The 15710-nt window shown below is 36.0% G+C and overlaps 1 protein-coding gene across 9 annotated transcripts in view; it reads right to left on the reverse strand.

Annotated features, from left to right (window-relative positions):
* The window catches only part of LOC129240140 (neuronal membrane glycoprotein M6-a), a 110580-nt gene that overhangs the window by 5918 nt on the left and 88952 nt on the right, over window positions 1-15710 (reverse strand). For all 9 annotated transcript variants that reach the window (XM_054875697.1, XM_054875696.1, XM_054875694.1 and 6 more), the window contains 3 exons: window positions 7827-7986; window positions 5876-6035; window positions 2327-2471 (listed from right to left, as the gene is read on the reverse strand). In XM_054875697.1, the coding sequence (XP_054731672.1) occupies window positions 2327-2471; window positions 5876-6035; window positions 7827-7986 (465 nt within the window). The remainder of the gene's footprint in view (window positions 1-2326; window positions 2472-5875; window positions 6036-7826; window positions 7987-15710) is intronic.

Here is a 15710-nt window from a genome sequence, read left to right on the forward strand (position 1 = left end):
CACTGTCCACATGACGTACGCATTTTGCTTTTCTGATGAAACACAAGATTTTGAAGAGTCGAGATCTACAAATGTTATGCTACAGAAAATTTAGCGGTCATTTTACAGTATTACGCCTCCTCTAAATGGCGTAAGCCTGAGAAAAACTTTTTTCCTGGCAGAAATACACTCGGAGGTTTGCCGTTGTCTGCTGAGGGGCGACCGCTATTACAAAAATATTTTTCTATAATTTGGTGTTTCATGCCCACAGTGAGTTTCGAACTCGAACCCGCTCAATTATAGCAGCTATCATCATCCTGAATGTTATCTTAAAGTATTCAGTACTTAGACTGTCAAAATTGGGGTATATGGTGAATGGAGTGAAGTAAATAGAGTAAGGCCGGTCACCTTATAACTGGTCACAGTAATTCCAACCAGAACTAAACTAAATATGTGATGAGCATGAGGCAATTTTGGAACTTTTGCCTGTTGTTGTTGTAGCAGTTCATCAAGCCCTGCCAGTACGGTGTAGTCAACGATCGTCATCATCTATTCTCATTTCTATGCCCAGACAACATGCTATGGCTTCGGTCCAAAGGAGAGATGTGTTAGGTGAGTGGATTTAAGAGGGCATGCGAATAGGTGGTTAGTATCGTGCGGTGTACCTTCACTGGTCGAACAAATATCGAGTATGTTGGGGTCGATTGTGGATAGGTAGGAGTTTAACCTGCTACTGCTCATTGTGATTTGTGAGATTAAAACTAAACAATTAAGCCAAACGATGTGCCGCTTGTTTATTGTTAAAGCACAAAAATAAAGCTTCCAAATGCATTTTTTTGCGTTTTTATGCGGAAGACGCCGTAGCTAGAAAGTATGTGCGTGTGCATATAATTTCTTGAGTTTGGTTGTTTCCATTGCTTTCACCTACTCTTCTTCTTCTTTCCCTTCCTTTTGTTTGTTTATTGATGGACTCTTACGTCACGGCGAATTCGGAAGGGGCAATCTTCCTCTCTGTCATTTTTGACCTGCTACAATATTTGGAACGTATTTGCGCCAATATTACGTCTCCCGAGGCAGCTAAAGCTCTCCGTCTGTAACTAACGGTTGGTGGTTGGACTCCGATGACAGAATTCATGCGTCGGGAGTTTCGGAAGAACCTCCAGATTAATGTCGTTTAATGCCTATCTATAAACTGTTCGATGCAGTAGTATTTGATCCTGGATCTCGTCAGTATACATTCCTCTACGCACCGAAACGACTCAGACTTTTCCAGACTACCACTCCAGTATACAGCCCGGTCTAGTGCGCAGAAGCCCTCGTCTACATTGGCTTGTCGATGGCTTTGGTGGTCTGATGATGCATTTAGGGGTATTATATATAAATATCCTGAGCTCTGGACGAATTGAAGTTTCGGGTGTAAAAAGTAGCTAATTCCCCGCTAAGCTAGTGAATTGATAGTTCTGACCTAAATGGGACAATTTTTGAATAGTTTCCCAATAAGGATTTTATCCTATTTGATATGGTACTTATTTCATGTTGCTTTGAGTCTAAACTAAAAAATTTGCCATGATGGATTAGCTCAATATGCTAATGGTAAATTACAGTTTTTTCCTGCAAAAGGTTTTCCAATGTATTCAAAACCATATCCTATAGGAAAATTATTAAAAAAAAAATAAAAAATAAAAAAAAAAAAATAATTGGCGCATATACTTGTGTTAGGCGTTTGGCCGCACTTTTCCTCCAATTTGTGGAGTGCGTCTTGATGCTGTTCCACAAATGGAGAGATTTTAATGGATTTTATGGGAAATGGTTTTGTTTTTCATGGCAGTAATAAAAACTCGGAGATTTCCCATTGCCTGCTAAGGGGCGATATTCACGCGCGGCGGAAAATTATTATTATATTAAAAAATTATGCTCTTTATTCTAAAATAAATACTTTTATTTATTAGGTACAGTGGAATCGCATTAACTCGTAAGCTCTATAAATTGAAAATCGCGATAACTGGTAACAAAATTTCGGCCCTTCTAATAACTCATACAAAATATATGTAATTTAATCCCTTTGATAACTCGTATATTTTCCCTGCCGAATAATTTCCCTAATTTTTTTCTAGTCGTTCGTGACTGGCAAAAATGCTTTATAGCTCTTACGAATTGTGGAAATTGTAAAAAATCGCAAAAATGTGTTGCCCGTACTTTTGCTTTTGGTTTTGTAAAAGTGCTTTATAACTCGTAATCTCACTTGAAACTCATAATCCCGCTAACTCGAAAATAGCGACTCGTATAATAATATTTCGGAGGGCTGTTGCATTACGAGTTATCGCGCTGCCACTGTACTTTTACTTACGAAACTGTGTTAAATCAATACAACTCAGCGAACGTTCCACGCTGGAGCACATGTTCCAGAACATCGTATAGATAAAAGTGACTATGACTAAGAAGCATAGAATTAATATCCAAACGAAGTTCAGCAAATATGTGATGCCCATAAACTGTAAAGGAAACAAATAACAAATTAGTATGAGTTAAGATCAAAGTAAAAAAATAAGTATTTTAATTGCTTATTTTAAAGTATCGATCAAACAATTTAAAGTTGTCAAGGTGACATTTCACACTAAAAAAAATCTTTTGCTGCTTTTTGTTGCTCCATTCAGTTGTGCGTTACAGGATGTTAACAATGGAGGTACACAAAGAGAAAACTCGGTAAATTTTACAGTTTTTCTTTATAAAAACCGAAAGGTGTTTGTGGTGTCGATACTGTAACATCTAATTACGTGCAATTTTGGTTTCGTCGATTCCGTTCAGACATTTTTTATGTTAAATAAAACGTCGGTAATGTCGAAAATGTCGATAAAATCACAGAAATAATCGAAGTTGGCCGGCCGGCATGTAAGTAGTCGTAGCATCGCCCAGGAGCTAAAGATCGAGCATAACAGTTTGAAACCATTTGCGCAAAAATTGTACGCAAAAATAATGGATTTTTTTCCCGCAATCTTTCTCAATTTTTGTACTTTTGTGAAAGGAAATCAAAAGAGGAGGTTAAATAATATCGATGTGTAAGCATTTTATAACAAAATTACGGAAGAGTCCTTTTTCCTCATGGGAATTCATTGAAACCATAGAATAAATTCAGTGGGTAGCGAGAAGAAAATTTTTTTTTTTTTTTTTACCATTCTAATATACATTATTATATTTTATAAATGCGTCACAACAAAATATTTAAATCCCGTTTTTGTGTTTCCGTTCGGCTGAATTCAATGAAAAATGCACCGATTTGAAGGAAATAACTTCCTATTAATGAAACCAATTAAGTTAGGGAAAAGTGAAAAGCGGTAATCATTGGAAAAGGGGTATGGCACCTCTAATATAAACTGAAATTTGACGAACCACAAAAGCTAAGATAATGTAAATTCATACAGTTACACAAAGTTTCAATACCTATGGAATATGGTAAAAGTAAATATTGGTGAAGGGCAACTCCCATACAAACTGAAACCTTCATATACATACATAGCTTTGTCTGGAACCACTTCTACTGAGGCACTGACATTTCATACAATTACATAAATTGCGAATTTCGTACTTAAGGCAAAAAGTAAAGGGTTTTCCAATAACAGGTGTTATTTTGAGAGATGATAAGATAATTAACGATTTTTTATGGTTTGAATGGTATTGATCTGGACAATGTTTATTTTCAACAAGACGGCGCTACGTGCCACACAAGCAACGAAACCATTGAAAGTTATCTCTCGAAGAGGTGATCACAATTGGCCACTGAAGATCTTGTGATTTAACACCTTGTGACTTTTTTCTTTGAGACCACGTGAAATACCTCAAAGACGAAATTCGTGAGGCTATCGAGGACATAGGGCAGCCACTTTGCAATTCGGTTATGGAAAATTTCATGAAAAGGATATTGTCCTGTAAGCGTGGTCGTGGTGGTAATTTTCCTGATGTTATTTTCCACTATTAACGGCATACCTTCTTCTTTATAATGAAATTTTATTTATATAAAAAATAGAATTTTTCTTTGAATATCAAAATAACACCCCTGTTTGGAAACCCTATATTAGGTATTGAAAAATGGGACGTAGCACCTTCCATGTAAACTGAAATTTCCAAATCGCTTTTCTCCGGAACCATAAACACTAAGACAATGAAATTTGATACAGCTACACCAAGTGCCAATACATGCCCCATGGAGAAAAGTGGTGAATATTGGGAAAGGTAACACGTAACACCTCTCATATAATCTGGAACCTTCGTATGGTATCGCTTTTCTCTGGAGCCGCTTATGCTAAGGTAGTGAAAATTCATACAGTTATGTATGTATGTATAATTGGCGCGTACACCCTTTCTGGGTGTTTGGCGAGCTCCTCCTCCTATTTGTGGTGTGCGTCTTGATGTTGTTCCACAAATGAAGGGACCTACAGTTTCAAGCCAATTTCAAACGGCAGGTATTTTTATGAGGAGCTTTTTCATGGCAGAAATACACTCGGAGGTTTGTCATTGCCTGCCGAGGGGCGACCGCTATTAGAAAAATGTTTTTCTTAATTTTGGCGTTTCACCGAGGTTCGAACCTACGTTTTCTCTGTGAATTCCGAATGGTAGTTACGCACCAATCCATTCGGCTATGGCGGCCGCCGTAGTACAGTTATAGTACATTAATTATAGTACATTAATTATGAATGCCGTATTTAAGGCGAAAAGCCTAAGGTATTGGAAAGGGCAATTCACTAACTAAAATCTTATATCGTGTGTACAAAATAAATGAATCAACGGAAACATACAATTCTTAAAAAACCTATTATTCTAAAGCGAGAATTCTTATTGGTCGAATTTTGAATACTAGTAATTATAATAGCACGAGATGAATGTTTCACTTAAATTTCAAAGAAATTTAGAATTTTATATTATATAATGCACTTTAATAGAAAGTCATCTGTAAAAATGGATGTCGTTAAATCGTATTGTGGTGCTTTAGTGTTAACCCGTTCTTTAACAAAAATTTCTTGTGATCTTTAATACATACAACAGAAAAGAATTTGTATGATGACTGCAGTTAAAAGAGATAAGAGATGATTCAAGGATGTTTATTTGGCCAATTTGGATCACTAGGCGGCGATAGTTTTAATTAAATCGAGAAATTTACATTTGCGTCACCAGGTTGAAAGAACTACAATAGATACATACACACAATGCTTCTAAATATATCTGTATAAGTATTAAACATAATAATACCTGCAAAGCACACAATAATAGCACTTGTCAACTTCCAAAAAATTATAAACGTCTCAATTTACTGTAATACTTAGACAGCATTGTAACAAAAACAAAATTAAAAAAAAAAAAAGTTAACAAAAAAATTTGAAGTAGACAACACTCAATTGCAGTTTTCTTTTGTCTTTGATCCACGCTTAATTAAGTTTTGAAACTTTTCGCGGGCGAAATGCGTTTTTAATTGTCAATAAGTAGTTGCCGTCGACGTCAGTATTTTTGTGTAGTCACAGTACTCAGTGGTCCGTTAGTCAGTTCATTGTTGTAACTACATAACCGCCTTTCTCTCTCTATTCGAGTGTGTGTTTGTGTGTGCATGAGACTTTGTTAGTGCAGTGAAAATGTCGCATTCACTTAGTTTTTTGTACTTTTTAGTTGCCAGTTGGCGCTCAGCCACCACAACCACCACCATCCCCTTTCCTGCTATTCAAGTCATTTATTCGATTCACATTATTTGATGCTATTAATGTATGTGTATGTATATGTGGGTGTATGCATTAGATCTATGCCATCTACTGCTTTCTTTCAACGCTTGGTTAGTTGTCTGGCGAGCATTATTTTATTTTTTAGTTTTGTTTCCTTTTTTGATTTTGTTTTTTAGTTTCTGCCTTTTACTTACCACTGCGCACGAGATGCGCCCACCCACTCGTGAACGCCACGCGCGATAGACCTTGTATCGTGTCGCTCCAGTTGCGAGGAAACCAACGAAGAGTATCATAAAGCCAAGCGCTGCCATTCCCGCAGCAATTATGACAAAAATCATTTGAATCGCTTCAATCCTGCAAAATGAAATGAATGTGCAATTAGAGTTGGTTATACGAATATTTGTGGCAGAGATATCCCTTCTTCGAGTTTGTGTTTTCTTTTTTTGTTTTTGTGTAAATGTCTATACATAAATGTATGTATGTAATTATGTATTATCCGTCTTATACCAATGAATTATAATTAATGAATAATTACAAAAAGCCAAGAACGTATATTAAAAGTGAGTTGAGTAGAAAAACTTAAGCTTCACTTTATTACATTCGTTATAGTAACAGTGCACTGCTACTGACTTTTAAAATGTAAGGTGCTCAATAGTACTTTATCTCATAATATCGAGATGGTTTTGAAGGGTGTAAGGTTTTAAAATATCCATAAAACTACTAGGTTGTTTAACTTCAAACGAACCTCAATTTGGGATGAAGGCTCTTGGTTACACAAGGGTGCTTGGAAATTTCGAAATATCTTAGATATCCCAATTCTTAAAACCTCTAAACCCTGGTCTTTGTAAGCTATAAATTAACCCAAATAGAATGGGTGTACCTCACAATGACTTCTACAGGAGTTGTGAAGATGAAGAAGAAATTGAGTCGGTACAACTTCTCCTCTGGGCATGTCGTGCACTTCAAAGAAACCATGCCAAATATATTGCGATTATTTCCTTGAAATTCGCAAAATGTCTTACTGGCGGCCCTGGGTACCTTTTTAAAAAGATCTAAGTGGTTTAAGCAGCTTAGTTAGGATCTTGAATGAGTGTCTTGTTTTAGACAAGCAGCCTAGCTAACATAACCTAACCTAATACTCGTACTCGCATATCTCCTAATTTTCGTTCAACTGATTCATTTTTTCTGTAGCTAAAAATTTTCAAATCTCGACGCTTAACAAGTTTCTGCTTTTCTTGGCTCAGCGACAAAACAAAACAAAAATGATTCATATGTCATACTGACAACTGAGTCCCAAAAAATATAAAATGAAATATTTGACTTTGAAAATTTACAATAACAAATATTTTTAATAGACTTCTTAGCTGTAATAATATTTTTTATTGATGAATTTAATTTTTTATTATCTAAATTTGTACGATTTTTTTTTTTTGAAATTTTGTTGAAATTTAATAATAATTTAATAATCTGTAACATTGCTGAAAAGAACGTTCTGAAATCAGGTGATCTCAGTTGTCATGTTTTGACGACCAGCTGAGAGTATTTTTACTTATGAATCTGTACAATCACTGAGATCTACTCTCCAACATTGAGCGACTATCTGCGGGTTTCGTGAACAGCATATTTTGTATTCTAAAAGCCTTGTACTTCAGAGCCTTCTTCGGCACAATTATTTGAATTCATATGGCATACATAATTCTAATACTTCTGAAATTCCATATTGAATCAATTAAGGCGAGTAAATTTGCGAGAAATTTGGAGCAATTTGTAAATTACATTATATTACACACATCCACACATACGAGTATGTATGTAAAAGTATCCATGTAGTTATGTATGCAGGTACTCGTATTACCCGCATCCATCTACTCTTACACTCAAGAATGTAATCAACAGCTGCACATTACTCCAGCGCTCTGTGCCTACATACATCGAACGTAGGGCCTGGACCATCGGTTGAGGGATGACGATGAAATTGTAATTAACGTACATTGACACTCTGTCACATTTAGGTTGGGTTGAAATGAATAACTTCTAAATGTTGGTGGACCATTTCGTATGGTCAGCACATTAGCAGGGCGGTGCAAACAAATCTACATACATATATACATACAAATACCGATATACTGCTAAGTAGATACTCACCAAATTAGATGCAAATGAAACACTTGATCCATCATAATCACCGTCAACGAGGCGCCTCGATACATTGTGCCACAGAATATGCCAACGCCAAGCAGACACATAAGTGTCGCTATTAATGTGGCATAAGGGATGCGGGACATACATGATTGGCAGCAGTCACCTGTAACGAAGGAAGGAAAAGAGAAGAGTGACGGTGAAAATCGCAAATGTCGTAAATGTCGCAAATGAACAAGAGTGTTGCAAAGACATACGATACATACACATTAATGTATCTACTTATATACGAGTCCGTTAGTGATCCAACTATCTCTGAAAGCGCTTACAGTCATACTAATGTAAGTTCACCTATGCATTTATTTGTGTGGGTGCTATGTGAGTGTAAATATGGACAGTTGTGCGGGTATTCAGAGTTGTACACAAATTGTATTAAATCGCGCCACATTGTGTAGAAGCATCCAAGAGTCAAAGCATTTCAATACCTTGCAAGTTGATTGCTGGTGATTGCGTTGCCAATACGGTTGGTGAAAAATCGGAGCATGCCTTCAAATTTGTGTGCACATCTACCTGGGTACATATGGTATGCAAACTAGTGTGGAACGAAAAGTGTGCGGATATGTTTTCTAAGATTTCGGAATATCTGTTTACGAGCGGATAGTTTTTATGAGGTGCTTCTTCAGGGCAGAAATATTCGCGGAAGCTTGTCAATACCTGTCGAGGGGCGACCGCTTTTAGAAAAAAACTTTTTCTTTTTCCTTTTTACCTCACAAAGAACCAGTGTTAGTGTGCTATTTTGACTATTCGATAACATATAAAACGAAAAATATGAAAAAGAAGTTTAAAGATTAAAGAAAAACGAACCGGCGCACTGCCGAGTGATAATCACGCATCAACCCATTCGGCTACGATGGCCATTATTTATATATAATGGTTACAACAATAATTTTATTTCATACGCACTAAAAAATTCTGATATGCATAAAAAATATATATGTAAAATAATTATGATATACTTATATACATATAGGGGTTTCTAATAAGAGCGGGTTGAAATGAAAAAAAAAAAAATTAATAAATAATAATAATTATTAAAAAACAGGAAATGTGAACGTAAAAGTAAATAAAAAAAGCGAAATTGGAGTAAAGCGAGATATTAACGAAATTCAAATTACAGGTCCAATCCGCAATTATTCTACTGCATAGATCTGGCTAAATTTGAGCAACGGCGTGGGTTGCTTGACTTTGAGTTTTCGACTTCAGAAAATCTTACAAAAAAAAGTTTCTTCTTCTTCTTAATTGGCGCGATAATCGCTTACGCGATTTTGCCGAGTTTAAAAAGCGCGCCAGTCGTTTCTTTCTCTCGTGCTAACCGGCGCCAGTTGAACACACCAAGTGAAGCCAAGTCCCTCTCCACCTAATTTTTCCATCACAGAGGAGGCTCTTCTCTTCCTCTGCTACCACCAGCTATCACCGCATCGGATACTTTCAGAGCTGGAGCGTTTGTATCCATTCGGACGACATGACACAGCCAGCGAAGCCGCTGGATATTTATTCGCTGCGCTATGTCTATGTCGTCGTAAATCGCCTACGATACTCACCGTCGCAAACGTGCAAACACTCCAAGATACGTCTCATTAGATATTGTCATTGCCAAAATTTCTGCGCCTCACGTGAGGACGGCGTGATGAGAGCCTTGTAGAGTGTTAGTTTTGTTCGCCGAGAGAAGAATTTACTACTCAATTGCCTACTTAGTCCAAAGTAGCACTTGTTGGCAAGAGAGATTTTCCGTTGGATTTCAAGGCTGATATTGTTATCGGTGTTAATGCTGGTTCCTAGACAAACGAAGTCTTTTGCGACCTTGAAATTACAACTGTTAACAGTGACGTGGATGTAGATACGCGAGTGCGCTGATTGTTTGCTTGATAACAGGAGGTACTTCGTTTTGTGCTCGTCCAAGAAAAAGTTTAGCGCCATCAATTGGGTGGTGATTTGGCATTAGCAACTGAATAAATATAGTTAACATATGTACGTCTCCAAAACAACACAGCGCCAAAGGGTGTCAAAATCGTCCGTATTAGAGAACTCTCTATACGTAGTACCCATATTTGAAAATGTGCCACCTTCGTCGCTTCCATCTCATTTCCTGATAGATCTGATATAAAAAGCAGGGTATCTGCCTATAACTTCGTATTTTTTTAAGTTGCAATCGCTAGGATATGACTGCCATTTTAAGATTACAATTTTTTGATTACCCTTGTGCTCAACTCCAAATACATACCGCTTAAGTTGGCATTCGTAGAATAGATTTGTCGTTATATTTCTATTGTACCAACCTATAACGAGCAAGTACTAGGCACAGGCGCACATTTAGTGACATATATATGTACATATGTACATATGTATGTCTATACCTATGAGTACAAGCATGCCATATTATTGATTGATTGCAAAGCCAGAGCAGTAAAGCACAGAATCCTATTAGAATATGTAGGGGTGTGAAAGTGTGTTGAATGCGATTTTTTCGTAGAAAAATATTTGAAAAATTAAAAAGTGAAAAATTGTCGGATATGAGGGGATGTGGTTTTGAACGTGATGTTTTATAGAAAAAAAATTGAAAAATGTAAAAAATTCTGCGCTGCATATTTGCGCTTCATTGTCTTGAATTATTATTTAACTGGTTGAATGAGTTATTTTAATTTTGACATAAAATGTGCATACGAATCTGAACCCTCAAAATATACGCACATACATATAAGGTGAAGTCCAAAATAAACAAGACTGAGCTAAAATAGAAACGACAGTAGCTTTGTTCTGATAACATCGAGTTTATTTATTCAAAATAGTCCCATCTAACCTCGATACACTATTTTGCGCGATCTAAAAAATTTTCGAAAAAGTGTTTCAGGTCATTGACCGGAATGTCCTTCAGGATGTCGGTACAAGTCTTTTGGATGACCTCTACGGACGCAAAATGTTTTCCTTTCCAAATGCAATTTTCCGAATAGGTAGAAGTCACAGGGAGCCAGTAAGTGATTGATGGTTAAAATGCGATTTCTGGTCAAAAAATCAGTCACAAGAGTGGACCGATGAGGTGGTGCATTATCATGCAATAAACGCCAGCTTCTTCCTTCGTGGTATTCAGGGCGAATTGGATGGATGCGATGCAACAAACGCTTCAAAACGCCAAGATAGAAAAATGCATTGACGGTTTGGCCCGCTGGCACGAACCTATTGTGGACAATTCCCTTGGAATCGTAAAAACAAATGAGCATCGACTTGATTTTTGACTCCTCCAAACGTGATTATTTGGGTGGTTGCTCGTCTGGGGCCTTCCATTCGGCCCTTTAACGCTTAGTTTCAGGTTCATGTTGGAGACACCACGTTTCATCACCAAGAAGCTCTCGTCTTTTCTCGTTTAATGAGGTCTTTCGAATGTTGAATTCGAAATTCGATGTTGCCCATCTTTGAAATTCTCTTCTTCCATAGGGCTTGGTTTTTAGTACCGAAAATGTTTTGTTACTTGGTATGGAATATAGGCCTGGTGGCGTTTGTAGACAGCCGGAGTACAGTAGAGTCAATAGAATAAGAGTCTTCATGGTGCAGTGGCGCTAGTGTTGGTAAACCCATGCATCTTTTCGCCTTTTCCGGGGAGTCTTTGAAAATACTTTTAATACTGGATTATTATAAATCTTTGTAATTGATTTTTGCCATTATTACAAGCTCGCAGCCATGCAAATTAAAAATTATATCGAAATTTTTGTACCTACATTAAGTAGGTATATTGAACACTAATAAATGAAAAAAAATAAAAAAATAATGGAAAGCAGAGAAATGATGGGCTTATGCTGTTTATTCAACTGCAATATATTTTTCGAATTCTTGTTAGACCCCTCTAATCCTTGTTTAGGTATGTTCAACGCTAACCTTATTCAGATATAAATATATAAATCCAATTTTCTTTCATCAAAAGTGACACACTCGCACATTTATGCACATGCGGGTATTCAAATCGACACACATTCCACGCACATGTGTACATGTACATATGTATGTGCGCATATGAATTCACTATTTTCTAAATTCTCCCGCAATATTAGTTCAAAGGCTGACGTCGACTTTGCTGTTCAAACATCAAGCCGCTTTTCATATGCAAAGTAAAAGAAAAAGTGTAACATATTTCATGCGTTCTCTTTTCAAACGCAGTTCAATGATTTGCTAAATTTCATTTCACTTCCATTTTTCCTGTTACTCTGTTGAACTTTAAAAATCAAAATACAAACGCATGAAAGTCGAGGGTCATGAAAGACATCAGAAAAATGCACTGAGACGTAAATTGTAAGTTTTGTTTTGAAAATTTCTTTTTGCACACCGCAAAAGGAAATTGTAAAGGAAAGTATCGCTTTCGTAACGACATATTTATGTATGTAAATATGTAAGAGTATGTGCTCATCTATAGTTTGAGTCAAAGGACTTTTGGCTGCTTAAATGGGTTGTTATCTACTTTAGACATATTTTTTCAATCTACAAAACATCTGTTGTTATGTATAGTATGTGAAATTATACTCGTATGTACCTATGGCTTCGTAAGCGTTTCGTGCTTTTATAAAAGTGCGTAAACATGTGCATAGACACTCGTAGCTACTCATACATATAAACATCTGTTCGCATTTATCCTTTTGCATGTCAGCCAAGCCAATTTTCGTTTCTACTCATCGTTTAGCTTTCGCAAGCATTGAGATTTGTCAGACAAGATTGATTGCTCACTGAATGGGTTGAACTGCAGCCTGATGGCATACATCTATTATCGGAGTGCGCGAAGCAAATGTACACATGTACCTATGTGTGTAGCTGAAATTGGCTTAAATTTGAGAAAAAGGCAACATTTGAATACGGCAAGTACTCGTATTGTATTCAGAAAACATCTGTTATTTGCGATTACAATGCATTACTTTGAGGTCATGTTTCTTTGATTCGCTGGAGATGAAAATTAAAAAGAGAAAGTGAAAAATAAGAAAATTTGAAGGTGATTCGTTTGGGGGGAAGTGGACAGTCCGACTTGGATTTATTATGTCCACAACGCTTGTCAATCAAGGCATTTTTTTTTCTTGGATAAATGACAGGATTATAATAGTTAATCATTGGAAGGCTAGGAAACGCTTAGAGGATATGTATTGTGAATGTTGGGTGTAAGTTTGGTGCCCAATATATTGAAGCTGATGCAGTAGTGGATTATACAGTGGTAATAAATTTGAACTAATCCCTTTTCACTGTATACTTGCAGTATATGTTATGTACATTTCCTGTTAATATTATTAAAAGTGCTGAGTTTCGCTTTAAATCGTTGAATTCATCCAGAAGTAATAGCTTCGAAATCCTCTAAAGTTATGCACATTGAAGTATCCAATGACTGAACAAAAGCTACACATTTTAAACAACTTTCGAGCCTTTTTGTTCTTTACCTGACCAATGTTAATCTTTTCGACTGCCATTGATAACATTTTTGCACGCTGTTATGCATGCATGTATGATAATCAAACGCACTTCTTCTTTTAGAGTAAGGGACTAATTTATTGAGCAGCTAAAATTTTATGTGCTTGTTGTGTGCATACAATGTTAAGTAAAGCTATGTACAAAGAAGAGTGAGAGAACATTGGGAGAGTGCACTGTTTAATGTACTAGATGCAATACCCGCTACTTTTATTACATTCCGTTGACCGTTTGCAAATCTCGAGAGCCAATCAGTTATTTATTCACTAAGGTTAAGAACATATACTTATACATACATATCATGATGGAAAGAATAATGAGGTGGCGCCTATCGTGGTCCCGTTACTTTCCGCTCAGCGAATTTGACAACTAGTTACGTGATTTTAGCTCCAGTATGGCCAGATTACCATTTTCGTAACTTGATTTATCATTTTTTTTTTTGTTATTTTTATTATTTTGTGTCTCGGGGTTTTAGTTCTTTCTTCATGACATTTTTCTAGTTGGTGGTAACTTAGCATCTGGTGGCATTGCCCGCGATTGCAGGTGTTGTTGGTGTTCTTCTGCTTTCGGCAGTCAAATCTCTCTCTCGCTACTGCAGTGTTGCCTAGCTTTGGATATAAAAACGCACTAAAATGCCCATTCAAAGAAAATAACCCAACAAATTTTTATTGAATCACTTAAAGAACTTTGTATGCGTGACAAATTGTGCGTATTTTTAAATAAATGTGTTATGCTTATGTACAATTTAGTTTATGAGGTTTTTTTGTTAACCGAGACTCTTTTGTTAAGGGAACGACTTTTTTGCTATATTTGAAGTTATGTAACTAGATAAGGTACTCTTTTTGTAAAAATGTCAGTATGGTTTCTTTAGTATTTTCTGGTATTTTCTTGTTTATTTTTACAATGAATATAACTCTTAATGTCCTATGTCTCACTAAGGATTGATGACCGGAAGAAACGATTACACTATGGTTTTAATTCGCATTTAATAAATTCAAAGGCTTTTTAAAATGTGTAAAAAGGTTTTCAATCTTAAGAAGAGTTAAGAGGGAGCATTTAATATTTTGGCATAACCTTAAATGGAGCCAAAAATTAAATTTGCACTTTCAAATTATCAAATTTTATAAGAGTAAAAAAATTTTCATTAGCACTAAAATCTTCTCAGAGTGACCTTTTTTAACCTTTTTTTGTAATAATATAGTTTGTGTTTTAACTTAAAGTTTCGGTAGCTTTAAATTAAAAAAAAGAAAAAAACACGAAACTTAAAAATTTTTGCATTTTGGGTATAAAAAAGCACTAAATTTATTGCGAAGAGCAAATGGTTGGCAATACTGCTCAACTCAGCAAACGTAACGTCACGTACGCTCTGATGGGCGCAATCTTCTTTCTGTCATTCTTGCATACATATGTATAATCGGAGCTTCAATCTGGTTGAGTTTATGTAAACAATAATAGTGCCGAACATTGATTTCAGTGCAAGTTTTGTACAGCGATATCATGACCATTCAAAATGTGTGCATCGAAAAATTTAACAGATTACGAAATTGAAAAATGTTTGGCCAACTTCATTTGAGCAAAGCTTTTGGTAGAAAAATGATTGTGAAGAAAGCGGAGGTGAAGTTTTCACGGCAGTCGGCTCTAAATATGTTACCGAAACGACCCGGATTTATATTCGGCAAAGGATTGCCACTCCAGCAGCATTCCCCGTATGTAAGAATGGGGACTGTTTATGCTGTTACAACAACAACAAAGAGGAGGTGATCAAAATACGTTGGAATGATAAAGTCATTCAAAAGAGCATCGTTGGTGAGTACAAAGTAGAACTTTGCATCTCCTGAGAGTTAAATATTTTTTTTAAGATAGTGAAACGAGCGACGAATGCTTTCTGACAAAAATATTCGTTTAATGCTATACATTTGAATAATTTTGCCATTCTTACCTCAAGCTTCGGTAAGCAATTCGGTATAGCCAAAGCCTAATTTAAAATGAAATGTTCTACAGTATCAGTTTCGTTATTTAATAGACAAATTTCGTATAACTTATTGAAGCCTCATCTAAGCTGTACTCAAAGTTGCTGAAGTTAGAGAGCTTCTTCATCTAAGTTACCCCAAAAGTTACTAAAATTAGTCCCTTTTTGCGCAAGGATTCGCCCATTACCATCGTATATGGTGATCATTAAAGTTCCTCTACTTCCAAGTTGATTATTGATACTTTTAATACTTATGCTTTAAAGTTAGTGAATTCCTTAATGCATACAGTTTAATAATTTTAACATTCACCTCAACTTCAACCATATCCTTAAATTTCCCACAAACGCTTTATTAATCTACTTGATTACCGTTAAAAAATGGATATTTTATCCGTGAACGGCTTACAGACATACGTACTGAATACTGCAAC

Source organism: Anastrepha obliqua, chromosome 3 (assembly GCF_027943255.1).
Source record: "Anastrepha obliqua isolate idAnaObli1 chromosome 3, idAnaObli1_1.0, whole genome shotgun sequence".
NCBI lineage: Eukaryota > Metazoa > Arthropoda > Insecta > Diptera > Tephritidae > Anastrepha > Anastrepha obliqua.